Source organism: Tarenaya hassleriana, unplaced genomic scaffold (genome assembly GCF_000463585.1).
Source record: "Tarenaya hassleriana unplaced genomic scaffold, ASM46358v1 Cleome19, whole genome shotgun sequence".
In the NCBI taxonomy this organism is placed as follows: Eukaryota; Viridiplantae; Streptophyta; class Magnoliopsida; order Brassicales; family Cleomaceae; genus Tarenaya; species Tarenaya hassleriana.
Genome location: NW_010965304.1, coordinates 1617018 through 1644039, shown reverse-complemented (window position 1 = coordinate 1644039; position 27022 = coordinate 1617018). Strand labels below are relative to the sequence as shown.

The 27022-nt window shown below is 36.9% G+C and overlaps 6 protein-coding genes and 1 long non-coding RNA gene across 8 annotated transcripts; 4 read left to right on the top strand and 3 right to left on the bottom strand.

The window, feature by feature from the left end:
* The first annotated feature begins 2896 nt into the window (after positions 1–2896).
* LOC104811034 (SPX domain-containing protein 1) lies at positions 2897–4861 on the top strand. The gene is made up of 3 exons (XM_010537566.1): positions 2897–3313; positions 3418–3544; positions 4271–4861. Exons 1-3 carry the CDS (start codon positions 3020–3022, stop codon positions 4696–4698), a joined length of 849 nt encoding a protein of 282 aa, XP_010535868.1. The 5' UTR covers positions 2897–3019; the 3' UTR covers positions 4699–4861.
* A 525-nt stretch (positions 4862–5386) lies between these two features.
* On the bottom strand, positions 5387–7108 carry LOC104811033 (NHP2-like protein 1). Its single transcript, XM_010537565.2, has 5 exons — positions 7016–7108; positions 6797–6917; positions 6579–6682; positions 5723–5854; positions 5387–5626 (listed from the first exon to the last, which is right to left on the bottom strand). The coding sequence occupies exons 1-5, from the start codon at positions 7016–7018 to the stop codon at positions 5600–5602; spliced, it is 387 nt and encodes a 128-aa protein (XP_010535867.1). The 5' UTR covers positions 7019–7108; the 3' UTR covers positions 5387–5599.
* A 536-nt stretch (positions 7109–7644) lies between these two features.
* On the bottom strand, positions 7645–10920 carry LOC104811032 (F-box/kelch-repeat protein At1g55270-like). Its single transcript, XM_010537564.2, has 2 exons — positions 10298–10920; positions 7645–9097 (listed from the first exon to the last, which is right to left on the bottom strand). The coding sequence occupies exons 1-2, from the start codon at positions 10322–10324 to the stop codon at positions 7829–7831; spliced, it is 1296 nt and encodes a 431-aa protein (XP_010535866.1). The 5' UTR covers positions 10325–10920; the 3' UTR covers positions 7645–7828.
* Positions 10921–12213: 1293 nt separating this feature from the next.
* LOC104811031 lies at positions 12214–13619 on the top strand. 2 transcript variants are annotated; one of them, XR_771364.1, is made up of 3 exons: positions 12214–12289; positions 12666–12829; positions 13082–13619. It is a non-coding gene; the product is annotated as an uncharacterized LOC104811031 (long non-coding RNA). The 2 variants fall into 2 exon arrangements; XR_771365.1 differs by having other exon boundaries at positions 12230–12301.
* A 2721-nt stretch (positions 13620–16340) lies between these two features.
* On the top strand, positions 16341–17789 carry LOC104811030. The gene is made up of 3 exons (XM_010537563.2): positions 16341–17004; positions 17117–17289; positions 17448–17789. The coding sequence occupies exons 1-3, from the start codon at positions 16423–16425 to the stop codon at positions 17584–17586; spliced, it is 894 nt and encodes a 297-aa protein (XP_010535865.1). The 5' UTR covers positions 16341–16422; the 3' UTR covers positions 17587–17789.
* A 136-nt stretch (positions 17790–17925) lies between these two features.
* On the bottom strand, positions 17926–19382 carry LOC104811028 (equilibrative nucleotide transporter 8). The gene is made up of 2 exons (XM_010537561.2): positions 18893–19382; positions 17926–18751 (listed from the first exon to the last, which is right to left on the bottom strand). The coding sequence occupies exons 1-2, from the start codon at positions 19380–19382 to the stop codon at positions 18054–18056; spliced, it is 1188 nt and encodes a 395-aa protein (XP_010535863.1). The 3' UTR covers positions 17926–18053.
* A 1471-nt stretch (positions 19383–20853) lies between these two features.
* Positions 20854–26443, top strand: LOC104811027 (nuclear pore complex protein NUP1). Its single transcript, XM_010537560.1, has 8 exons — positions 20854–21228; positions 21814–21875; positions 22071–22234; positions 22441–22648; positions 22980–23285; positions 23371–23454; positions 24740–25405; positions 25795–26443. Exons 1-8 carry the CDS (start codon positions 20958–20960, stop codon positions 26254–26256), a joined length of 2223 nt encoding a protein of 740 aa, XP_010535862.1. The 5' UTR covers positions 20854–20957; the 3' UTR covers positions 26257–26443.
* The last annotated feature ends 579 nt before the right edge of the window (positions 26444–27022 follow it).

Sequence of the window (27022 nt, the reverse complement as noted above, 5' to 3'; positions counted from 1 at the left end):
AGATTGGTCCATAAGGTTTAAAGTTGATTATTTTGGTTTGATTATACAAAATACGTAATAGTACTCAAATTGAATTCCATAAGAAGTGAATGGATATGATTATTATGAATTATCAAAAAATCTAACGTTAAATTATTTATAAATAGATCGAATGCAGAAAAAATTACCAAATCAAATTATGCAAGTTTGTAGAAAACAAAAATAAATATAGATAAATATTAAAGATAAAATTTAAATATATATTTATATATATATATGTATATATGTTATTTTTATATGAACATAGACTGTCTGTTATTAACTGTAATTCAATTGTCAATTAATCCGACGCATGTCTCAAGTCTCATGGTCATTACTCATGGGCTAAGATTTTGGTGGATTTTTTACCTTTAAAATTATACAAGTAATATTTGAATCATGGACTAACTTCGGTCTCGACTCCAAACTGGTTGTCAGGTTGTACATACATTTGCCTTTTAATAACATTATAATAAATTTTTTACCAACAGATCGTGGGTGAATGATCAAGTTTGAGGTATGAGATAACTCCACCTTCCGAGAGGATAGCAGATAGGGGTCCTCCATTATCCAAAAACAAACATTATAATAAATTTTTGTATCGTTTTCTATAGAATACCATTGCCATAATCTATTTAAATATATAATCTTTTTTTTGGAAAGCTAAAAAAATTATTAGTAGCAATACTTTATATTCAACTAAACTATCATTCTATCCTCTTTCCAGATTAAGAAAAATTGTATATATACGCTGGATTGTAAACTAATTTATATAATTATATCTAATATATATAATACATCTACGAATAATATAAAATTTCGATTTGTTCAGTTTTTTTTATAATATATAATAAGGAAAGGGGCTTGTCTTCTCGTAGATTTCCTATAATTTTTTTTTCCGAATAAAGATCATATATTTTAAAGAAAAAAAATCCTAGAATTTGACGTTTCCAAAACTTTTAAACAGAATGTGAATAAAGAAAATGATTCCGTACGATGACAAAAGCGGAAAGAATATTCCTGAAACGCGATGGGAAGATTCCCTAGTCCGGCTCGACTCGACTCGACTCGACTCGACTCGGCTCGGCTCCAGCCTTTTTCTTTATTAAATATTTTCAAGGTGTGATAATGATATAATGCACATTTAACAAACTAATCATTTTTAATCTCTTATTCTGACATTTTATTAATTATACTTATACACACGTATTTAAAAAATGATTTTGATTCATTTTCAATCAGAAATCAATTTCAGAATTCTAAAGTAGAAATTCAAACCTAATACAAGAATCAATATACAAGATAATTATCTAAAACTTATAATTATTTTTAATAAAATAATTCATTTTCATAAAGCATAAAATAAAAATATATTTTAATCTTGTAAATTTTATTAAAAAATTATTATAGAATCTATGACATGCAATATATAATTATATATAAATAATAATAATAATAATAATAATAATTCAGAGCATGTAATATGTAATTTTGCAATTTTTTTCGTAACTAAGGCTAAAAAATATATTAATTATAATTAATTTTTTATTTATAATGATAATTTTGTTTATAAGGCAGTGTATTGGAGGTTTGAAAAATGAAATAAATGAATAAATAAATTAGAATATATTGGTCCATAGAATATGCTTTTGAAGAGAGAAGCATAAACCTTACGATTTCACGAGCATTCAACCATTACGCGTCTCCATTCATTCAATAGTGATCATCACATTTCCCCACATATTTAATCCATTGGTTCATATTCCAAAGCATATACCAATTTTCACAATTATCATAGATATTATTATCTTGACTAAGATTAGTAAAATTATTACTATTTTTCAAACAGTATAATAAATTGTGATGACATAAGCCTTTTATTTAATATATATGTATATATACGCACGTATATTGCTACCAAGCACAAATATGGTTAAAAAGTCTATGAATACAAAAATATAGAATTATTTATAACAAATAATAAAAATACCTAATTTATTCATTAGCTTTTTATTCGTAAACATTTAGAATCGTAATAGTCGTTTTATTTTTTGTTGATTTTTTTATAAAAAATTTAGATTTTAATTTAGTTATTTTTAAATTATTTTTTTAGTTTATACTAAAATTTTATATTTCAGTTTTTTAAAAAATTCCATTTAAATTTATTTTTAATTAAATAAAGAATTTTTAAAACTTTTTAATTTGAATTGTTTTAAATTAAATTTGAATTCAAAACATATTAATTTAATTTTAAAGAATTTGTTCTAAATAAATTTTAAATTTGATTTATTTTAGTTATCATTATGTAATATTCATTCGTTTTTGTTCCATTATATATAAAAATAATAATATCTTTACTCATTTTATATCCATTAGGAGTTCCGAAGTTTTCGGCTTATTGGTTGTTCATATTTTTCTAAATTTTATGGCATATGTTTTTTTTTTGTTCCATGACATATATAAGTATATATGTACAGTATTATTAAAGGATAAAAGAAGAAAATATGAACAATTATTATACCACGTGCTATTCTAATAAATCCAGCTGGAAATATTTATTCTCAAATGTATGAATCGTTACACGCTTTATTTTACTTGATTTATTTTTGGACCGACCGTTAGGTATTTTAATTTAGTGACGTCATACCCTGCTGTAGTAGTAATCAGCTCATAAGCTTATCAGCAACTTCAATCGAGTCGACAGGAATTCCACGTGTAATACTCTTATCCACCGAAAAAAAGCAAAATAAAAGAATAAAAAATGAAAATGGGAATAAAACGAAAAGATATTCCCATGAAATTGAAAAATACAAAAAATGGATATTCCAAAAACGACGCTCAGAATATTCTTTGGTTAACTGATTATATCACCCACGCGTCTCACGGCTTTCTTCATTCATTTCCACTTTCCCTCGTTTTCCTCCATTTTCTCACTGAACTTTCCCGGCAACCAAACAGTATCCCGAGAGGAAAAAGAGATAAGAGAAGAGAAGAGAAAGCAATGAAGTTTGGCAAGAGCCTTAGCAACCAGATCGAGCAGACTCTCCCTGAATGGCGGGACAAGTTTCTCTCCTACAAGGAGCTGAAGAAGCGACTCAAGCTTATCGAGCCCAAGACCGGAGGAGGCCGTCCCGTCAAACGTCTCCGATTTGATTCATCCGTCGTCTCCTGCGGCGAATTGTCCGGCGTCATGTCGGCGGAGGAGATCAATTTCATCCAATTGCTGGAGGATGAGTTGGAGAAATTCAACAATTTCTTCGTCGAGAAGGAGGAAGAGTACATAATCGGATTGAAGGTATTCCTCGAATTCGCTCCTTGATTATTTTCTGGTCTGATTTTGTTTCCCCCGAAAAGATTGATTGTGATTTTCTTCATTCGATGTGCGGTTTTGGGATGCAGGAATTGCGAGACAGAATTGCGAAGGCAAAGGATTCAAACGAGGAGATGATCAAAATAAGGAAAGAAATTGTTGATTTCCACGGAGAGATGGTTTTGTTAGAGAATTACAGTTCTCTAAATTACACAGGTGCTTGCTTCAGATCCTTTACAAAACATATTTTCTCAAATTTTGCGTCTGAATTTCTAAATTTTCGTTACAGAAAGAACCCTAGAATCTTACTTCAGTCTTCTCTGCCATTAGTGAGACCTAGGAACAATGATGTGACTGTTCATCATTGTGGTGACGCTGAAACAATTCCGTGGAAATATTGACTACCCATTTACCTATTCTACGAGAAACAGTTGATTGATCAAGCATATGTGGATTCCTGAATTCGATAGAAACATTCAAAGTTTGAGTCTTTGTTAGGGTTTTATTATGTTATATTTTAGAATATCCCAGTTTTGAATGAGTTGTCCTATACATCTCTTGTTCGTGCAAGAAACATGTCCTGAGGACCCTTCGTGTGAACTTAGCTCAATCTTGATCATGGAATTGACTCTCTCAGATGAAGAAATTGTCCAAAAACGAATATGTTTGGGACATTTTCTTCATGAACTTCTTGCTTTTGTCTGTTTGTTGCATTAGTCTGTGGTTTAACCACAAGTTCCCCTGTTTCTTCATGAACTTTCAAGGCATTTAGTTCGGATTGCTTTCGGCATCTATCGGTGCGAATTCATCTTATGCTCCTGATCATATTCATTCATACTGCGATTTTACACAGAACATATTCTCGAGACAAAAATCTGAGATTTCCTTTGGATTGTTCAGCCTGTTTACCCATTTATGGTTGTTTTTGTTGGAATCTAACAGGATTGGTGAAGATACTGAAGAAGTACGACAAAAGGACAGGGGATCTAATGCGTTTACCCTTCATCCAGAAAGTTCTTCAGCAACCCTTTTTCACGACCGACTTACTATACAAACTCATAAAAGAATGCGAAGCAATGCTCGATCACCTCTTCCCCGAGGACCCTTCCCTCCGAGGAAAAGACTCTGAAAACGCCACGGCCTCCGATGCGTCTAAACCTGAGAACCCCTTGACGACCCCGAAAGAGCTCTCGGAGTACAAATTCATGGAGAGCCTATACATGAAGAGCACGATATCGGCATTGCGGGTGTTGAAGGAAATCAGGAGCGGGAGCTCGACGGTGAGCGCGTTCTCGTTGCCGCCGCTCCAACTGAACGGATTGGAGGAGACATGGAAGAAGATACCGTTGCTGGAGCAAGTCGCTAAGTAGATTCCTTCTTCTTTGTATTTGTCTTAATTTGTCAAGTTCCTCAAAATACGGTTAGACGCTAACGTATATGTAAAAAGGCTACAACCTTCAAGGAAAAGAAAGAATAGAAAGACGTCACTTGTAGCAGTTTTGTCTGAACAGTGTGATCACCCACATTCCATTACCCTCATGTTGTCGTCAAATCTATGGGATACTAAAAAAAAGTACAGGATCAGGAGACCTGTACTTTTTTAGTATCCGATTCTTCAATAAGATCTGCCTCATCTCCGTCGTCTCCACTAGGGTTAGGGTTAGGGTTTCGTCAGTACTCTGACACCTCGATTCGCCACCATGGTTCCGAGTCTTTGACATCTTGTCTCGTCTCCGACATCTCTCAATCTTGTCCCGGGTATTATCTCGTCCGTCTCTTCCTTCAGCTCGCTCTTTCGTCCCTCCGCCATTACGTGTAAAGGCAAAAGTACGACGACGACAAAGTCCATATCTCAAAACCCAACAGAAACGGATTCGGATTCAGATACTTTCTGTTCTGAACATTTGTCTTTGGATCGACCCAGAGGATAAATCGCCTTTTAGGGTTCTAAATCCCAACACAGAATCCAACGGTAAAGAAACACTACAAATAGAACAAAGAGGGAATGAACCCTGAAAAATCAGATGCATATGTTGGTTGCCATACCTGCAAATGATATTTTCACCAACAACTCTAAACTTAAATTGCATAAAAAGGAGTGAGAATTCATCCCAATTGTGCATTCACACAACAACAAAAATATATTAAAAAAAATAAATAGTCACTACAATCTCTCTTTCGAGGAACAGAACTGTTGCACAGTTTTCCAACAACAAACTTAGGTCAAAGCCTTCCTGAATCGGAGACCCATCATACCGAGAAAGCAACCTCTTATATCAGAAGCTTCTCTATAGCATCCTGCAAAGTTTTCAACCCAAGCAGAAATGATGAAACATGGGGAATCATTTGGTAGATGGTGAACAAGAAACTTGTGGAAATCACGAGAAACTGTACCTTGAGCTGTTGAATCTGTGATTTCAATTGGCTAGCTTCGTTTGATGTAACCGAACAAGCAATGACGGGTCTTGTTACACCGCATGCTCTTCCAAGTGCTTGTTTCGAGGGCACAAACACATACGGCACGTTCTGCAACAAATTCACAAGGCAGGATAAAATGGTTTAGGATAAAAGATTCGAAGAATGATCCATGATGCTATATTCTTTAGAAAGTATCTTAAGAGCTCAATAAAAAACTATGTAAAAATTACAAATGTACAACCACACGAGACAAAAACAGATCCTCGACTCAAATCTGTACAATATAAGTCGACGACCAAGTGAAACTATACAGAGAAATTCTGAAAAAAGAATGTCACAATATAAAGCATCTTCAATCCAAATGCAGAAAAAAGGTGCAACAATCATTAGCTACTGAGCTGCCTTAAAAGTTAAAACCCACAAGAATGTCTCTTTCATCTGAGGAAGGAACTAACTAATACATCACAAAGACAAAGAATTTCTTGAACACTTACGATCTCAAATATGGAATCACCGATATCTACGCATTATTTACTACCATGGCATGGCGAAGAAATGCTACATAAATATGTGTATACAAACCATCAATTGAATCTTTCACTGAATAATATAACTAAAGAGAGACAACAAAAAACCAAAATAACTCATTTCAACCACTAATCATAATTAGCGAATGAGTTGGGTAACCAAAACAATTCATACTCCAAGCTGAATCAGTAACAAGAACCAAATATCTTGGGCATGGCCCAAATCGATACCAATAGTTCAGTAAACAAAATCACAAGAATGAAAAACCAATCAAGTGATACAGACAAATGAAAGGGGATCAAACCTTATCCTCAGCAAGCAAGGGAAGATGAAGAAGAATCTCGAGAGGCTCTGTATCAGCAGCCATCACCACAAACTCAGAGATCCCACGGTTCAATGTCTTCGTAGCTGAAACCCCCAAAAAAAACAAAATCAGCAAAACCGAATCGGCGAACAACAATCTCGCCCAGGAAAAAAAAAACTGCATCACAGAGACCAGAACTTAGGCGAAAACAGAAATACCTTCATTAGCACCCTTTTTGAGCTGCTTGTAATTAGTAGCTTGTTGAACAAGATCAAGGATCGTGATCGTCAACTGAGCATCCGCAAGCGGATACGCCTTAGGGTTTACTGCCTCCAACGTCTGCAAAAACAAACATTTGGAAAAATTCGAGAGGGGGTTTCAGAACCCAACGAAAGAAATCCCAAATAATTCCAAGCAAAGAAGAGAAGAGAAATTACCATTTCCGGCTGAAGTCGAGGAAAAGTGAGGAAACTAGGGTTTTAGAGAGAGACGGAAAGAATCTAGGGTTTTACCAACGAGAAACAAGGGATTACTCAATTTATATATAAAATTTAAAATGGGCTGGGCCGATATGTTTGGATCATGTAGACACGAAGCCCATTATGCGTTTTTTTTTTGCACGCAACAAGATTATTTATTTATTTACTTATTTAATTTAATTTTCACTGAAATAAAGTTGTACCGAAAATAAAGCATTCTATAAAATATTTAAATGATATATATACAATGGTGGATTTTAAAACTAGTTCGAAATCAGATATCCGAAATGACGGTTAACTGATCAATAATACCCAACTCTAATAAATAAAATGATAGATGTAATATAAAAGAGAAAACTAATTGAAAACGCAACCGCAAACGCTACTTTTGCAAACGCTATTTTTCACCCAAAATCTATTAGTAACAAAGCAGTCGCAGAAAGCTTGGTACATATGGTGATGATTACAATGTAAAAAAAAACAATATAAATACATTACACACCAATATAGACTTGTTTATATATATATATATATATATATATAACTATATATATATATATAACTATATATATATATATATAAGAAAATGCTAAAGTGTGATTTTTCTCAATGAAGTTGGCTGTTTATAGGAAGTTTATGCCCTTCTTTTGCCAAAAACACCAAAATGTGAACAAGAAGGTTAAGTTAAAAAAAAGGCTTTTACTTCCCATAAACAGCTACTTCTTCTTCCCGCCACCGAGAAACCCTAAAAAACCAGACAAGAAACCTCTTTCAAGCTTGAAGAACCTGACAATGTATGATCCAACTCTTCACTCTGTTCCTGCCCGAAATACTCGACCACAGATTCGTCACCAAGTTCTTGAGCTGCCCTTTTCCCGTCATCGTCGTCGCCATCGCTATCCACAGACTCTCCCCGTTTTCCTCGCTCGATCTCGATACATCTACCGCCGATACGCTCATGTTGTTCCGCACTATACAGAGTTTGCCGTTCAGCGGGAAAAGAGCCGCTGCCTCCATTGCCCGGGAGCTCCCGAGATGCACCTTACTGTCTATGAGTTTCCCCCAAGAACCCGATATTTCGTCGTAAACCCGTAGCCTGCAACCGTCTTTGCAGTCCAAGCAGTACAGATTCTCGTTTAGGACAGCCGTCGGGTTTTTCCAACCGGTCACCATTGCATCATCAAACACGGGGTTCCAAGAATCGGTTGCAGGTTCATAGGCTACACTCAGAACCTGCCTGTGTGAACCTATCCCTTTCAGATACCACCTCTGTTTGTAAACAATCCCGAGGAACGGTGCCATTGCATTGCTCATATCAGCGATGAACATCCATCTATTCTTGTTCGGATCGTACATTTCGGCCGATCTTAATGACCGATTCACCCCTTCATTCTCTCCTCCAGCAACATACAAGCAATTGTTTATGACACACGAGCCGAAACAATGGCGCCTCCGGAGCATATCGGGTGCTCGGTGCCACTTGTTCGTCCTCGCGTTATAAAAGATGACTCGCCTCATGGACCCTTTAAGCGGATCTTTACCACCGAATAGATAAAGATGGCATCCACTAAGTACAGCACACCCAAACCCTAGAGCGTCGGAGTATTCCCGAGGAATAGGCGGAAGAGGTTGCCAAAGCTGGTACAAAGGATCGAAAGCGTGCCACGAGATTTTCCCTTCGCGGTCTCTCTTGATAACGTAAATCCATTCTTCAGCCATCCCGAGGGTTTTCCTGAGGGAGTAAAAGAAATTTCCGCACAAAAGACGGTACCATCTTTTGCAGACGAGGCGAAGCTTGCGGTGCTCAGCACGAGGGACCCGGATGAGGCATGCGACCGCAAGGTCATCCGGAAGACCCGGGAGGAGAGGAGATTGGTTACGGCTGCTTCTTTCACCTCGAGATGGTCTACTTCCGGTTGGGTGAATGGAATTCTTGATATCAGGTCGGAGGCAAGGTCTCGCCCCAGGAAAACCTTTTTTGGCTCCGGCAACAGTTTTGAAGCCGGTGTCCACTCGACACAGACAACTCGTGGTATCAACCTGCATAAGCACAACACCATTGATGACTTAAACACTCTATTCCAGACATATAAACATAGATTGATGACTTAAAGGGCATCATGTCACTGTTCTCAGTTATTCAAAGCAGCTTCAAACATAGAATCTTCAAGGGATCACAAGACAACAACAACAACAACAAAAAGCATATGAGAAGATCAGTGATGTGATGTCAACATATACAAAAAAAAAATTATTCTACTATTTGATTTACACTTGCAGGTTGGAGGGTCCTTATCTCGACGATAACTGGATAAAGGAAACTCGCTTTTTGCACAATTACGATGAAGGAAGAACAAATAACCAAGAAACTACAGATGGTGGAGAGAACGGCTGAGAAAAACTAGCAGAAAGATGCAAAAGGGATCGCACTTCAGTCTTCGAGCTTCCCGTCCCGGAAGAAAACAACGATCTGAAGAAATCGTTATATGAAGAAGATCGATACAAACCATTTTAAAAGATTTGGCAGCTCCCGAAATGCCTACAGCCTAAGAGAAAGCAAAAACTCCGCATTGATCACTCGCCATTTTCCTCTCTTCATATCTATTATATGATTCTATTACCAGGCCTTGCTCTATAGAACAACCTAACCCTTTACACACAAAAAAATCCAATTTACGAACAGAACTCAAACCAAAAATCTCACAAATGTCTGAGATAAGAATATGAACAATGGTCCAATGTTGGAATCCAAAGTAAGGCAGAGCAAACCATTTGCAGGATGAATTCATATTACCCTTTTCTTGCAACACTGGCAAGGAGAATGTAATAGCGGCCATTGTTAACGAACAAAGATACCTTAACACTGTCTAAACAACAGGCGAGAAAAGGTTTAGGAGATTGTATTCATAGAGAAGCATCAACTAAATTGGTATTAGAAACTTCAGCTGACAAAATCAAATGAATCAACAGTTCAAGAATCACCCCTACCAAAAAGAATCATCACTATCCAAACACGTAAAGTATGTGAGTAAGCAGGTCATCGATTATTCCAAGAATCTAACTTTGTTTGCACAGCGTGAGCAGTAATTGATGAACATGCATGGAGCGGAAAGTTGAAGGCAAGCAGGGAACACAGATTGTAGATTCATAAGAAAAGTCAAAATTTTCACTCAGGAAAATTTTCCATAATCAACAAGAACAACCTATAACGAGGAAGAACATCGGAATCTATGGATTTACCAAAGGAGGCTGAATCATTCTATCCATCTGAGAGCCCTTTCTCCGGAAAAGTTTGATCAGAAGAAAAGAACGCCGGAGCCAAACACCATCTTCTCAGAAGCTTCGTGATGCGATTCAGCAGCAACGACAAAGGAAGGCAGCGAGCAACACCAGAGATCTCTGCTTAGACCCAGAACTGTGGTCTGACTTTTACTTTTCTTTCCACCAACAAACCAAAAATTCAGAAAATCGCCGAAATTCCTCGAGATTCAACCAAAAGACATACTTTCCCGCAAACCCAACTCAGAAAATTGAAAACCCAGATGAGAAAGACACGTGAATTTGTGATCTCTCTCTACAAAACAAACAGAAACCCCAGAAAGAGAAAGGACAAGGAAATGCGAAACAGCGAGAGAACAAGGAAGGGAAAAAGAGAGAGACAGAGACCAAATTCACTACATTAAAATCTCAGTGGAAATTCGGGCCCATCATACTCCCCCAACGGCACAACCTACCAAGCAGAAAGCGTCTTCTTCAACGCCAGAGAGAGAGAGAGAGGCTTTTGAAATGATGACAAATGGGTGATCGATGCGGAGAGAGAGAGAGAGAGAGCAAAAGCACATCATCACAGTATCCACCCCCTTTGTATTGTAGCTGTTGTTTCTTTCTTTTTTTTTATCGGGGACTTTTGCAAAAGAGAGGGAATGTCAGGGGCATTTTGGTAAATATCAAAGGCAAACAGAGCATTGCCCAAAGAGAGAGAGAGAGAGAGAGAGAGAGAGAGAGAGAGAGAGAGAGAGAGAGAGAGAGCATGTTACTCTCGACCAGGTTGCTTTTGGACCAATGCGCTTAAATTTCTAATTCGTCGGTCGGACAAATACTAGAAAATTAATTATCATTGTTATATTTTATAATTATATCATTGTTTTTTTTTGGTAAAATATATTTTATGTCATTGTTGACATGATACACAACTATTATAACCAAATGATGAAATATAAGTTTTAGTAAGTGCTTCTACTTTGTGATCCATATATTATTATTATTATTCCAAATCGTAATTATAGAAATATTGATTAGTGATTTTTGATGGCATGAATAATAGAAATAAAAAAAACAAAGTTACATAAAGGAATAAATTTTATAATAAATTATTTTTAAAAAAAGAGCCACATATATTATTTTCTATTTTATTATCTATAAAAACAGGATGGCCACAATCTTTTTCAAACATCTCTTTAAATAAGTATATATTTTGATGGGTGTGTGACTTTTATTTACAACAAAAATAAATTTTGGGGGAAAATAGTTTAAGCAAGTAAAAGTCTAAGTCGACGGCTACCCAAAAGTACTAATTAAAAAGGAACTAAAAAGAAAAAAAAAAGAGAATATTTGATGGATCTAAAATAATAAACACCCAATCTATAAAACTTTAGTATTATCAATAATGTCTTTCCACTTATAAAGAGGATTTTGGGGCATAGTGTTGTGTATATTTAGTTTTTGTTTGTTTTTTAAAAAATATATTCTTTCATTCTATATTACATTGCATTTGATTTCAATTTTATGAATATTAATTTCATAAGAAAACTTCCTTTTTAATTAAGTTCTTTTATTATTTTTATAATCCAATATTTTTTTATTTTTTATTTTTCTATCATGTTACATTCATCCCATTTTTTAAAAAATATTTTAGATATTCCGATAGAAACATCCTTCACGGGACAACAAAGTAGTATCTATGAAAAAATTAAGATTAATAATATTTCCATTGTCGTTTCATTTTAAAAGATATTAATGGTAACAATATTTATTTAATTTGGTATAAAAGATTTGATTTTAGTGGCGAAAGTCACGAACGATGGCTAGTTCGCTAATTGTTCTTTAAGGCCCAATAAGATTAAAGCCCAATAAATAAGCTGTGTGGCCAAACAGTCGTAAACCCTTCTCCCTACAACACAAACACACACCCACTCCAGTTGCCGGCTCCGTGTTGCAGGTTCAGACAATCAGGTTCCTGTTTTGGTTTGTCTTATAATGTCTCAATGTCTTGTTGTTTTCCATTTGATCCTTCGAGTTTTTACCGTAATTTTCAATCGATTTCGCATCTGGGTCGAGTTCAGGATTCAGTTAGGGTTGTATCCAGGGTTTGATTCTCAGTTTTTCTCCGGATTTTAGACGTAAATCGAACCAAATGGGTAAAATCCAGAGCCAATGATTCTTCAGTTTGTTGCTTGGGAGTGGGTTTGTTTACTTAGATCAATTTCCGAAACAATGGTTCTAAAAGATGATTGCCGAGTTCATGAAGAACTTGTGTTGGGGTTCTCATTCATCTAATGGGTTTTCTGATGAAAGATATATCTATACAATAATGGTATGTGAATTGCAGAGAGGAACAACAATGAAGGTGAGATCATCTGTGAAGAAGATGTGTGAGTTCTGTAGGACGGTCAAACGTAGAGGACGTGTATATGTGTTATGCTCTTCCAACCCTAAGCACAAGCAGCGGCAAGGATTCTCCTCCATTACTCATGAAGGAATCACGCCTCCTGCGTAAGTGAATTTGTTTTGCCCACCTTTTTCTTGCCCGTGATGAAAGATTATGCAACTTCTGTGTTGTGAATCCAAGAATCGTCCCTTGTGAAGAAACGGATTTAGAGGGAACATGGATGGCAAACAACTTTCACTTAAATCCAAAAGTTCCTTGCAACATGGAATTCCGACATTTCCAAATTGTTCTGTGAAAATTGACGTTGATATCTGCAATTCAAAATACTACAAATTGATTTGCTGGTTGTATCATAGGTCGATGGAGTCAAATGCTAAGAGTGGTCTCTCAGAACTGCCGAATCAGAACGTATCTGCTGGTCTCGCCTCACTTCTATCGAGGAGGCCTCAATCAGGGGGGATATTCGGATGGAGGGCGGGTCTAGCATCCATTCTGTTCAAACAGGGGAATTAGCGACGGGCTACAACGCAACCGTCCGCTATCATTTCCGTTTGAATTCACGAGTTTATGTCATTGTTGAATCACTGTTTCTCCAGGTGAAATCCGCCTCTCTTCTGCCGTATTCAGTCGTATGTTGTTCCTGTGGCTGCATTATTGGATCTGTTGCTCGGAATTCCTCTGTTTTGCATCACCCGGTTGCTGATATTAGAGGGTACAGTCCTGGATTAGGGGATCTGTAAGAAACGTTGTCGACTTTTAAGGCTGTAAAACACCAAATGATCACACAGATCATATGCTTTTAGTACCAAGACATTGAAGATCTTAAAGGGTCTTTGAGAAAACTGTTGATGATTTTTATAGCTCGACGTGGAAGATTCCTGGTGTTTGCATGTTTTATAGCCTTGCCGCCATGATTGAGTTTCTTCCAGCCATTTAAAAGATTGGATTCAAGAAACTCAACTGGTAAGTGATTTGAGTGAGAGATTTGGTCGGAGGGTTTGGCTTTGCAGGATGGCAAGTTGTAGTAAATTGGAGATATATTATCCTCTCTTTTTTTTTTAAAAAAAAAATTCATTAATTCCTAAATTATTTTTGCCTTTTGGGGGTATATACAGCAATGCAATAATGACAGACCAGTGCTGTTCTTATCCCTGTCTAAATCAATGTTTGTGTTTACATGTAATATTAAAGATTCGGATTAATAAATTAGGCATGGGAGGATCCATCCATTATTCATAACCAGGGCAACTAGATGCCACAAATAACACTGCCTTTAATCTTATTTGTATAAAACCGAATCAATTCATGTATTTAAAAAAACTGAATTAAATTTTAATGTGAATATAAAAATTGTTATAATGAAAAATATTTATTTTAATAAGAAATATTTTAAAACTAAAATTTGAATACAAAATAAATCTGAATATATATATATATATGTAATAAAAAATAGTTTAAAAATTTACAAACTTTCAAAAAAAAATTATATAAAATTGTAAATTTTGCTAATCTCACCATACTTCCATAAAATATAAATTATTTTATAATTTATAAATTTTCGAATTAATAATTTCTAAATTAAAAATTAAAATCCATCCTCTTAGTGTGGGACCCACTTAATAACCAAAATAAAGAAATTTGGACATCTCAAAGACGGCGGCGACCTCACCGTTTCCCTCCTCCGTTGAGCGCGGGAGCGTGGGCTCTACGTGACGTCAGCAAATCCGAAGCTCGGCACATTGACTCTGGAGGAAGAGATTCAATTTTATATTGGTTGAGTTTTTTTTTTTTCTTTTCTTTTTTTTTTGCTTTAAACATTTAACTTCATTCTAAAATACTAGTTTTTTTTTTATATCACCCCAATTTAAATACGAGTTTATAAAATAAGATTATTTTAAATTCTAATTTCGATTTATATTACGATTTTACGATTTGGGAATTCTTCGGATATAAATAATTTTATCTATATAAATGTATTGTGTGTTCATATATTGGATATGAAGAAATTTATCAAAAACGCTTAAAAAACATTTATTTTATAGGTTTCTTCTAGAAATTGGGGTAGAAAAACTACTATAATTCGAAATCAAATTGAATTGTATTTTTCATGTTTAGTCAAAATAACATCTCATTGATGAAACTAACATGAAATTGGTTTGGTTGTATAAATTCGGTGAACCAAAGACGAAATTCAAAAGAAAATCCGAGAAGAAAATGGAATATCTCTCTACCGGTCGTAGATTCCAATCTACAACTGGGACCCACTTAAAAATATCATGAACATCACGGTTTGTTTGGACCTAGAGCTGAACCGAATAACCGAATCTAATACCAACGAAAATTTTGTAATTTAAAATTTGGATTAAATATTTTGGAAGAATTTGATTTGGATTGATAGTTTTAAATGATTAATATTAATATTATAATGTAATTCAAAATTTTTAAAGCTATTTTTAATTTATTTCGTATATATTAGTGTTTATTTATAACCGAATATAATCGAACCGATCTAAATTTAACCGTTCGTTTATAAAATTTTTTTGTACTAAAACTAAATCTGAACCGAACCAAAATAACCGAAATGAAATCCGAAATGATCACCCTATCCAAAACCCAACCCGCATTTGCGTTTGCCATTGCTTTTTTTTTTTTATCTCGAACAATTCCCAGATTTTTTTTTTCCAGAGCAATTTCCAGATTTCTCTAACTTTTTTCGATTAGAAATTTACCACTGTAATATTTTATTAACGTAAATATTTTTTTTAAAGTCAAATAAAAAAAGATATATTTTATATATTCTCACTGCAAATAGAATTATTCGAGAATCCTTAGAAAACAAATAAAAAATGCATAAAAAATTTAATGGAATTCTCTTACCTCTAAACATTCAAACTAATATATATTATGTTCTTATTCACGTATATAATTTATAGGAATCAATATTCATATTCGAAGTTAACCAGAAATATAAACTCGAATTTCTACAAAATATCTATTCATACTTTCTATTGTTTCTAATGTACAATAAATAAATTTTTTTAGATTGTTTTAAAAATTAAGAAACAATAGAGTTTTAAAAAAGGATAGCTTTCAATTTTCACGGAATGTGATATGCACGGTGAAAAAACAAAGAAAACAATTATACGGCAACATTTTGTTATATCTAAAAATATAAAATTTTTTGTGGTCACAAAATTATCAATTTATCACGAAATAAGGAAATTATTCGTCGAAGAGGGAAGAAAAATATGCTAACGTTTTTAAATTGTAAAAAAAATATGAAATAAGCAGCAATAAATCATTTGTCAACATATTATCATTTTTTGCCGAAAACAATGATGAAATATTTATATTTAGAATCAAAATTAACCGCAAAAAAAAGATTATTACCCAAATAATTATTGGAAAGACGAAATCGACATGAAAATTTGATATAAAAAATCCCACGAAGCCGACAAAATTAAAATACCAACAAACAGTCCATAATGCGCAACTTGGAGAACAAATTTTAAATAAAAAAAAATTAAAAAAAAATCCACGTGATGAAAGCTCAACCAACGGTCCAGATTTCATTTCCGTGACATCACCTATATATAAAAGAGGGCAACGCATTCTTCTCCAAATCACAGAACCCTGTATGATAAATTTTCTCAATTCGATCGGAGAAAGCCCCAGAATTTCAATCCGTTCGTAGGAAATGCTGTTACGAAGTGCATCGACGCCGGTTCTGAATTCCTTAGTTCATGTCTCGAATCCTAGGGAATCTCCCATCAACGGGGAATTTGTTCACCAGATTCCTCGTACTAGCTCTGTGGTGCTGTCGGCTTCTTCGTGTTGCTGTTACAGCCCGATGTCCGTACAATCCAGTGGCGATGCGACGAGGAGGATGAGCAGGGCGATGTCGGAGACAGATCTCCGAGATTTGTCTGCGAAGGCGACGCCGGCGAGTAAGTTTCTGCACGGTGCTCCGGTGGAGGAGATTAGAGAGGAAGGGATCGGGTTCGGGTTGGCTCGTACGTCTTCGTTGGACTGCGGATTTGGGTTGGGTGTGGCTTTGGAGGAAGGCCGTGAGGTTTCGGTGGGCAATTGTGCTGGTGGATTTGGCGGGAATATCTACTTCGGCGGCCGCGGCGGATCTGACGGCGGAGATGGACATGGGGGTTTCGGTTCATGGGAACCGAAGGGAAATGATGTAATAGAAGCTCACTACCAGAAGATGATTGCGGCAAACCCTGGAAATGGGCTTCTTCTCAGCAATTACGCAAAGTTCTTGAAGGAGGTATAGATTTGTCCTCTGTAGGTTAGGTTTCATCATATCATTGATATATTTCCTCGGTTTTTCGAGCTACAAATTACTGATCCAGTGCTTTGATCTGTTTTGATTGAAACAGGTACGAGGAGATTTATTGAAAGCAGAGGAATACTGCGGGAGAGCTATCTTGGCCAACCCGAACAACGGGGATGTGTTGTCTATGTACGGAGAATTGATATGGCAGAGCCATGGAGACTCATCTCGTGCCGAGACATACTTTGATCAAGCAGTGAAAGCTGCTCCCGATGATTGGCAAGTCTTTGGATTCTCCATAAGCTTTTTACTCCGAAACTTATGTCTGAAGCAGCTGCTTTTCCTGCTGCATGTGATCATTTCTTTGGCGAAGTTTTGTTTTTTTTTTCTTTCTGGGTTTTGGCTGAAGTCGTTAGCTTTATTCTTTGCTGCTACAGTTATGTGCTCGCATCATATGCTCGATTTCTATGGGATGCCGAGGATGAAGATGAAGAGGAGCAGGAAGAAGGACATGAGTGCCAAACCCCAAATCTGAATGTTTTCAACGGGCAGTCTCCGATATCGTCGCCTGCGTAGCTTATTCCGGCGGCGATCTCGTTGTATGATAGCTTGGATAATACCACTAACCAGATAACCCTGTTGTTTAATTCCTCTTCTTTTTGTAGCTGTCTTGCTTTTCTTGGTATTCTTCTGCTTCAGATTAGGGTTTCCTCAGTGTAGCTACACAATGAAGAAGGAAAAATGATATAACATGGAATAAAGGTTTTGCTTTTTATGTATGTAAATGTCTCTCTTTCGTTTCTGTAGTCGAAATAAGAATTGGAAGAGTTCAAGAAGCCTACAATTTTCCATGTGAATAGCCAAGATTTTCTTGTTTTGTCAAAGCATTGTTCTTCAGAGATCTTGTGATGAAAATGCAGATAATGATTCATGTGGTTACATTGGATTAGCATGAGAACTATCAATGGTTGTATCTGCTTTAAGAATGAAATATTCTTTGCTCAGTTTGATTTGCAGATAAAGGATTTCAGGTTTATACAATGTTAGATGAGCCAAACCCAACCAAGAACTGAGCCACTGACTAAGCCGACACCGAGGAAAGCAACCATGAGGATGGCTGCTAACTCGGCCTCTGCTGCAGGAACCGATTTAGGAGCCATGATCATAAGCACGCTCGTGAGGTAACCGTTAGTCAGGCCGAGCAGGAACGTCAGGACAACCACCGGAATCTCTGTCCTAAGCCACTCGGGTCCACGGAGACAAGCAGAGAAGAGAGGATAGAAGAGAAGCCTGGCCACACAAGCCCAGGTCGCATTCTTTATGCTCTGCCATAGATATAAGGCGGTGAGAGACTTGCCCACGAAATCCGAGATGTTGTACACTGTGATGAGCATAATAGGATACCAACTCTGCAGAAGTCGGGATTTCAGATTCTCAGCGATGAATCCAGGGAATATGGACAGTGTCACTGTGTATATCATCGTGATCGCCGAAGCTGGCCACCTGATCTTCTTCCCGACCTCCCAAATCCTCGTAGTTGAACACAAGGGTTCATCTCGGAAAAGAAGCTTGTTATGATGCTGCATCACGGGTAACTTGTAAAGCAAATTGTTGCATAGGAAGCAGCAGAAGAGGATGGTGGAACTGACGATGAAATAGAAGTGGGCACTTGCTCGGAGCCCCTGTGGTGTCTGTGGCAAGGAAGCTTTAGTCGTAATCCTCAGGACGGACACGATAACACCTTAACAACAACAGAGAACAAAGAACAATAGCCTGATCAAGATCCAAACTAACTAGTTTTTGTCTAAGAGCATGATCTTGTTGTTGGGTTTTCTAAGTTGAGTTCTTTGTTTTATTGAATCAGGAATCGAAAGGAAGTTACCTGAAGAGGCAGTGCCCGCGAAAACCGCCTGCATATACTGTTTGGGAAGCTTTCCGGCTGAGCCAATCAAACTTCCTCCGACCAATCCATCAGCCAAACCACAAAGAACAACGGATCCAACGGTCAAGATGTAAGAAACATTCTCATCTCTTTCGCCTTTCTTCCAAGTCCAGTCTATGATGGGAGACGCCATTACAGAAGCAATGAACATGGCAAAACCCAAGTTCATCCTCAGCCTATAACTCAGCCTCGTAGTGCAGAAACCACAACTCATCATCACAAACAAAACCAACACAGAACAGCTCATGTAAGCCACTGTGAAAGTCTTCTCAACATGTTTCTCAGGATACAAGTAACCAAAGTAATCGACGGCCGTGATCAAAGAGTTCCACGGGACCAAACTCCCGGCCCCGAGCAAGAAATGGACGATGTAAGCGACCCTGTAAGTATCTCTCGGCTCGTCATCAAGGCCCTTTTCACCATCCACCATTGTCGTTGTCGCCCTGTTCTCCTCTGTTTTTGTCCACTGAGGAGCTGATGTGCTGTGTTGTTCATTATAAAGCCCGGAAAGAGAGAAAAAATGGCGAAATGACTGAAGGGCTTTGATTAGACATTGTTAGGGCTTGATCGGTGGGAAGAGGAGGCCGAGTCACGTCGTGACATTGATTCGGATTAGGTTTGGACGATGATGGGTTCAGATTTACGGAATCAGAGGAAAGAGATGAAGATGTTGAGTGTTTCTTTCCCTTGGTGGGGACGAAGAACAGATGGGTAATGTTGAAAGTTCTCTCTTATAACACATGACTTTGGTCAGGACCTTGTCTCCTTTCGGCGCCCATATTCGGTCTTAGTTAAATATCTAATCTCTGTCTTGTCTTCTTTGCTTTAGAACTAAAGCCAACACACTGTATTTTTACATTCACAAAAAAAAAAAAGATACATGCATAGAGAGACTGCATATAGAAAATCAGAGTAGGTTTTCTTTGCTACATATTCAATAAAATATTTTGTTTGTTTATTGAATTCTTGATGAAAAATTTCATAAAAATACTGCAATTTATTTAAACGGTACCATATAAATAACTCAATCTTTAAATTGGTAAATAAATACCACAATTTATTTAAACGGTACGTATCAATTTGATATCTATTTTGGAATCGATTAATGAGGTCGTTGATTTAATATTTATTTGGTATAAAATGATCAAATTAAACTATTTATTTAGTAATTTTAAAATTGATAGTATTTATGTGGTACATCTAAATAAACTATGATATTTTTATGGAATTTTTTCAATTCTAGATGAAAGCGAGCCAAGAAAAAACATAATCTAACAAAATCATAATCATATCTGATAGAACATAGTTGTAGAATGTTTTAAGTATTTGGAGAAAGGGTACGGTAGATTTGGTTTTATTTTATCGGGTTAAAGTATAGTTTTTAGTTAATTAATCAAACTATCGGACGAACTTTTAAAATACTGGTATAAATTTAGGGCATTCAAATTCTTTAAATTCTAATGTGGACAATAAATTAATAATTTGTGAATTTCGGGTTCAAATATTCTAAAAATTGTGAATATTCAATAAAATTAATTGTCTAGATTCATTTTTATTTTTTACTGTTTTAACTCAATAAAATTAATTTGTCTGAATTATTTGAAATTAAATTTTCTTAAACTATCTTTAGCTCTTTAAACTCAAAAATATTAATAATGCCGTTGAGAGTCATTCTAGATCTCTTCAATTCAAACTTAGATTCTTGAAATCTACATTTAGATTCTTCTTCTTTTTTTTTTATACCTACATTTTATACTATAGACTCTAAAAAATCGAAATAATTCATATAAATTGGTACAACCTAAATCTTAGAACTTTGAACAAATAAAAAGAGCTGAAAAATATTAAAAAATATTTAGGGGAAAAAAATACCTAGAGTCTTAAAAGGTCGTCGTGAAAATGGAAACACTGAAACCAAATAATAAAAAAGAAATCGCCTTCGAGTTTCTCTCTCTCTCTCTCTCTCTCTCTGCTCTTGATCGTCGCCGGGAACTGAAAGGGAGACATGGCCAATGACGGAGAAGCTTCGTTCTCGGCGGAGACACCGAGAGGCGCCGGCGGAAAGCTGAGGCGAAAACCGGCCAGGAAGGCTCCGGCGACGCCGTACTCGCGGCCGGCGCAGAATCAGTCTCAACGGCGTTGGATCTCGAGAATCGTCGACCCTGCTTACCGGATTCTCTCCGGAGGCGCCACCAGAATTCTCCCTTACTTCTTCTCGAGGGAAAACGCTGCTCCTGCTCTTCCCGCTTCCGATGCGCAAGAGCAATATCATCAAGGTTTGTTTCGATTTCTTCTCTTTTGTCGCCTTATAGAAGACTTGGCTTTTACTCGTTGGTTTTTTCCTGGAGTATATGATTTGATTTTATAGATCGATGTTTGTGATTGGTTTAGGGATTAGTACCGTATTCTCTTGGATTTTAGGGTTTAGTAACAAGGGCAGATGAAGGGTTTTAGGGTTTTGATCAAATCAGTGAAAGGCGCACTTTTCTTACTGATTCTGAAAGATATAATCGTTTTGTGCAAATATTCCAATATTATGCTTTATTAGTGAAAATGATTCGGTATAAACTAATTTTTATGAATTAATGCTTTGAAAATTTTGATTCTCAATTGCATGCTGGAAATATTTCACTTTCTCATTTTAGACTTTGCAGAGTAGCTTTCTCATGTTATCTGATGTAGTTCAGAAACTTATTTCCACAGGGGAAGTTTTTGCTGATTGATATTCTGAGGTCTAGAGCCACCTTTATTATAGTTGATGAGTGACTGACCTCTGCTTTTCTAATTGTCTGGAAATTGGAATACGATAATGGATTGTGTTTCAAAATGGCATGGTTAACATTCGGCCTTGTTCATTGTAGATAAGTCACAAATTGATTTGAAGGATAATGTTGATGACGGTAATCTTACCCCGGGGTCAAATGTAAGATTCCCTCCTCTCTTCTTTTCTTTTGATATCTGGCTTGGAAGCTTAATTACTGATTTTGTTGTCATGGCCAGTGATTGATTTGTCTACCACTGGTGCTGCTAAAAGCTGGCATTTTATCTTAAAATATCTGTGATCTGCAAAAGATAGCATACATCTAGGGATATTTTTAATGCCTGGACTAATTTGCAGAACCTAGTTCCAATATCAACCAACGTGGGAGGTCCTAGGATTAAAGAAAAAGGAGAACACGCTTGTTTCGATATCAGTGCACAAGCAAAAGGAAAAACGACTTCTAATGATGATGGTGGAATCTCAGAGCTTGAAAGGCTAATGGAGGGGAGAAAATTTTCTCGGTAAGTTTATTAGTTTCACATTTTTAAATTAATTGGAGAGAGACTGGTGCTTGATGGAAACATTGCTTCTCGTGCTATAGTAATTACTGTCTGGTTTATTTCTTTTGCCGCCTTTCTGGTTGTTGTTTCCTTCTTTTGTTCACTGTTTTTCTTTGGTTCTATTTTACATAGAAGAGTCCCCTTGAAATCTTTCAATCACTATCCAGGGATGAAGTTGATCGCCTTTTAGAGATAATAAGTTCAAGGGCTGTTGATCTACCTGATGCCGGGAAGGAAAAGAAAAATGTAGGTATGCCTTTGGATGAAGAAGCCAAGAATTTTGGGGTTTCTCTGCAAATGAGGAAAGAGACTATCAGTGACAAGGAGACTAAAAATGACCTGTGGGCAGTGTCAACCCATCTCACCAAACCTATTGTGAGTTAATTTCTTACTGTAGGGCTTGATAGAGTTTGAACATATGTATTGGAACTTGCTGTTTACCTGAGTTGCTTAGGGAAACTTAGGAATGAAATGAGGGACAAAGTTGAGGTTTATGTCTATTAGGGTTCCTGTCTCAGAGGTGTCAGAGTCTGGACTGTTAGGCAAAGTCATACGAGGAAGTAGATACAAGGATAGAGCTATGTGGTTGCAATCTTTTTCTTTATTATAACTGTTTATGCTTCTCCACAAGCCAAAATTATTTGATTTTTCTGAGTTATTCAGTTACTCTATTTTACTTTTGTGTATGATAATAAACATTGTCTAGGTACCGGACGAGGTCGGTCTTTCACCAGTTGAACTTGCTAAGGCGTATATGGGAGGACAGACACCAACCCTAGGTTCCAAGGGTCTTTTGTCAATGGATGAAAGGGATAATTTCGATGGGGATATATTTTCAGCAAAACCGTCAATAGCATCGCCCTCATGCAAGCCATCCACATGTTGGCCCGGTGCAAAGTCAACAGAGCAATATGGTTTTGGGACTCCACAAAGTCAACGAGAAAGGTTTGGGCTCCATAATCTTCCAAGGACCCCATATTCTAGAACTATTCTCTCAAAGTCCAAGTCAAAGGTATGTGGAACTCTGACTGCTTTTTTTCAGTTACCATCTGCTCAAAGTTAATTAGTAAATTGTATCACTCTCAATGATTCCTCAGTTCATGCAATTGCAAGATGATAGTAGCAAGCGTCTGAACATCTTCCAGTCTCCATCTCAACATATGCAGACACCATATGGACAGGTATGTTTTCCCAGTAGGTTATATAATTTTGTTAAAAGATTTATCACAATATGACTTTCTTACCTGTTGGATTGTTAATTGATTTCTCGATGTAGCATATTCATCCTAGATGTGTTGGACCACTATCCATGTCTAAAGTCGCCATATTCAGGTCTAGGACATTTCATTGCAGAGGATATATGACCAAGTAGTTTTGTTGAACTAGTGTTATTGGTTCATCTATCCTCCTGGAATTTTATTGTTCATCTTTGCCGCATTGCTTTCTTTCCTTTCCTGTTTGTTAGAATTAGAATTTTCACCTTTATGAAAGAGCAGCCAGAATTCATGCGGTCGATCCCAAATAAACTTGGGGTTAAGGCGATGTTGTTGTTGTTGTTGTTGTTGTTGTATGAAAGAGTAGCCAGATTTGACAAGAGGAGCAAGCCTGTGAACTGCTCTCATTATGCAAAACCGGAAAAGATATAGTGGCTAACTTTGCCACATGATTAAATATTCTCAACGTGCGCTTTTCTATTAAGTGCCATAAATTAGACGTGTCCGGAATGGCGGAATGTCTGTCTATCTGAAAATGGATTCTAATGATAATAAATGATTTTAAGGCACACTTGAGACCAAATTGACCATCCGAAAACCTTGTAAAGGTGTTTAGATAAGCGTATATCTTTCAAGAAAACCAAATCAAGGTACTAAAAGTTTGCAAAAGCCTGGAGCATAACCACCTGCTTAGGTTCCAATTGAGAAGTTAGGGTTCATCTCCTCCACCCTTTGTTGCAATAATCTAGTGGTCATGCCTTCTTGGTGTGTTAGTGACTTGTCTAGTTTGTCTACAGAAGTTATTTGACTCTTTTTTGAATTCATAATATTTAGTAGGTCCTCTACTAATTGTTCTGGATTTTGATTCCTTGATAACTGGTTATTCGGCATTTTGTTGCACCTTAGATCTGACTATGAGGACCGTTGCTTGTGTTAGTGCTATGGGAATTTCTAGGGATTTGGTAACTTCTATCATGAGGAAAGTTCTTATTTCGCGAGATTCCTTTTCAGTTTTCAGACGATTGGTCATTTAATATGAGGACCGGTGGATGTGATTTGGGTAACAAAAGAATGAACCAAGTTTGTGGTTTTGCGAATTGCTGTATCTCTGACATCCTGCTTTTACCCACATCCTGGAGTAAATTTCTTTGCTGTTAACATCTTGTTTGTGTTACCATCAGCATTTAAGAATTTCTCTATTGCTTCTTTCATGTTCATTTAGTGACATGAGTAATCGGTATCCAATTTGCAGCTCACACAAAGCAAGGGAATAAATGCTGACCGTGGATCATTCGGGCCCAGCCGAAGACTTCGCCAGAATGCTACAACAGCTTCTAGGATGTCTCCTTATTCTCGTCCTCCAACCGGTACCCCCCAGTTGGAGAATTCTGAAGGCTTCTTTCCGGCTATCAAGAAGAGTACTGAAGCAGGGGGGCCGGGTAGCTCCTTGAGGTCACAGTCAACATATGCTAAGCATAAAAGGTCTGAAATTGGTACCCCGACTGTGCCTCCACATTCTAGTCAGATTGCTCGGACAATATTGGAGCACCTCGAAAGGAACCAGCCCACTCCAAAAGATAAGTCTGCCGAGTTAAAGCTCGCCACTTCGTGGAGAAAGTCCCAGCCTCTGGATGGTGCGGAAAAAAGTAGCTTGAACGGGAACAATGTCGATAAGGATGGTTCGGCCGCTGCATTGAACAGTGATAAAGGGATCTTTTTGCCTAACAATCTGCCATCCTCTATACCTAGACCTATTTCAGGTACCACCTCTAGTAAGGTTGAAAATGCAAGGAACAAAACTGCTACAGCGTTAAACGGAGCATTTAGAGGAATACAAGCAGCAAACAGTGGTGGTTCTGCACTCTTATTTGGATTTGGAGAGCCTAAGGATTCTAATACCAAAAGTAAACATGAAGAGGTATTCCTGCCGTTTCCTTTTTTTTCCTTCGTAAACATTTTCCATCAGGCTAGGGTTTAAGGTTTCGGGTTTCGCTCAGTTTTATGTTTTAAAGTGGCGAGGAAGTGGAATGTCTCAAATCCTGAAACTAACCCCTTAAAATGAATCAAATTGGATTACCCTGGTCGTTGAATACAAGTTTAGTTTCTGTGATTATCGAAATCCTTTTCCCCTAAGTACCTGAGCATCTTTCTGTCATTATTTTTGCTACTTGTTGTGCGGCCTAAAGATAATAAATGTATGCTATAATTTAGGTTACTGATCTCTGAAATTTGGACCGTATTCGTTAGACGGTTTTGGCTTTCTATGTGGAATCTGATATGCAATTGTTTGATCATTTCTGTTATCAGGATACCGCGAAAGCTGTTCCCTTTCCTTTGGTGCTCGAAGCCCCGAGTCTCCCGAAACCCGCATCTCATTCACCAGGCACAAAACCGGTTCTTCCCGCCCTTTCCGTCGCCAAACCAATCCAAAGATGGGCAGTCTCTTCCGACCCGAGCTCGGGCTTCACTTTTCCGGTCTCGTCATCTTCCGGAGCGTCATCAGAGCCACCGACTCCGTCCATCTTGCCGTCCTCACCGCCCACCACTGCTTCTGCAAATGAGAAAAAGAAGGACGATGACGAAATTCCTGAGTACAGTTTCGGTAATATCAGATCATCTCCTTATCTCGATTTCTCGGTTCCTTTTACGAGTGATGCATCGTCTGTTCTTGAGGATGATTCGTTTTCGGATCTCAAGTTCACGTTCGGGTCTGAGAATGAACAGAGGGTTTCCTTCGGATCAGTTGGAAATGATGCTGTTTGCTGCTAACAAAGTGAAAACAGAGGAGGAGAGGGTATTTTTTTTTTTTTTTTGGAACTTCGATTGTTTCTTCATTCTATCTGCTGAATTTCTGTTGGATACTAATCAGAATATTGAGCTGAATTTTAGGTGGAGGGCCTTCAGTTCATACAATGGTGGATTTATTGATGAATAAATAAATTTGGAGGTTACAATATAAACGGTATGTGTATTGTTTTTGGTATGGGGTAGAATTTTGCAATTCACTAACAACAGTGTGTTGTGTTGGTAACTTGGTGTTTTTTTTAGTTGTTTTTGTGTTCGGTTTTCATTAAAATTTATTTTCAATTTTTTTAATAGGATAATTTAATTCTAAAAAAATAATATTCAAATTATTTTTAGATTGAGTCAGTGGGGATAAAGTTGAATACTAATCAACACAGTTTGTGTTTTTTTTTTTTTTTTTTTATGTGAGATCCGGACCAAAATATTTAGTTGTAATAGTGTTCGACTATTTACAAATGCTCCCATGAAACTTTCTCGACTCGTTATCATTGTCTCCATTACAAAATCAAGTGAGACATCCCAAATATTTTATTAGGATTGTAATTATGTCATTGCAAAGGGTTAAAACAGTCATTCCAGAGCCCAGATGCGCGTCTCTGACCGCGTGCTGCGTTTGCGTTTGCGTTTCGCCTTCTCCCTCGTGAGTCGGTGACCAAAACAAGCAAACTCGTCTCATTATCACAGTGATACAATCGTATAAATTCATTATACTAACAATAAATTAAATATT

Excerpts from the sequence above, each read along its gene's own strand:
- LOC104811030 (XM_010537563.2), top strand. The coding sequence starts at position 16,423 with ATGCTGTTACGAAGTGCATCGACGCCGGTTCTGAATTCCTTAGTTCAT. Across the intron at positions 17,005-17,116 it reads ACGCAAAGTTCTTGAAGGAG|GTACGAGGAGATTTATTGAA; the intron begins GTATAGATTTGT and ends TGATTGAAACAG. Across the intron at positions 17,290-17,447 it reads AAAGCTGCTCCCGATGATTG|TTATGTGCTCGCATCATATG; the intron begins GCAAGTCTTTGG and ends TTGCTGCTACAG.
- LOC104811033 (XM_010537565.2), bottom strand. Across the intron at positions 6,683-6,796 it reads CAAAAAGGGTGCTAATGAAG|CTACGAAGACATTGAACCGT; the intron begins GTATTTCTGTTT and ends TGGGGGTTTCAG. Across the intron at positions 5,855-6,578 it reads CCTTGCTTGCTGAGGATAAG|AACGTGCCGTATGTGTTTGT; the intron begins GTTTGATCCCCT and ends AATTTGTTGCAG.
- LOC104811027 (XM_010537560.1), top strand. The coding sequence starts at position 20,958 with ATGGCCAATGACGGAGAAGCTTCGTTCTCGGCGGAGACACCGAGAGGC. Across the intron at positions 23,455-24,739 it reads TGCAGACACCATATGGACAG|CTCACACAAAGCAAGGGAAT; the intron begins GTATGTTTTCCC and ends TCCAATTTGCAG. Across the intron at positions 25,406-25,794 it reads CCAAAAGTAAACATGAAGAG|GATACCGCGAAAGCTGTTCC; the intron begins GTATTCCTGCCG and ends TTCTGTTATCAG.
- LOC104811032 (XM_010537564.2), bottom strand. The coding sequence starts at position 10,324 with ATGGATAGAATGATTCAGCCTCCTTTG. Across the intron at positions 9,098-10,297 it reads GAATGATTCAGCCTCCTTTG|GTTGATACCACGAGTTGTCT; the intron begins GTAAATCCATAG and ends GTGCTTATGCAG.
- LOC104811034 (XM_010537566.1), top strand. The coding sequence starts at position 3,020 with ATGAAGTTTGGCAAGAGCCTTAGCAACCAGATCGAGCAGACTCTCCCT. Across the intron at positions 3,314-3,417 it reads AGTACATAATCGGATTGAAG|GAATTGCGAGACAGAATTGC; the intron begins GTATTCCTCGAA and ends TTTGGGATGCAG. Across the intron at positions 3,545-4,270 it reads CAGTTCTCTAAATTACACAG|GATTGGTGAAGATACTGAAG; the intron begins GTGCTTGCTTCA and ends GGAATCTAACAG.
- LOC104811028 (XM_010537561.2), bottom strand. The coding sequence starts at position 19,382 with ATGGTGGATGGTGAAAAGGGCCTTGATGACGAGCCGAGAGATACTTAC. Across the intron at positions 18,752-18,892 it reads CGCGGGCACTGCCTCTTCAG|GTGTTATCGTGTCCGTCCTG; the intron begins GTAACTTCCTTT and ends GTTGTTGTTAAG.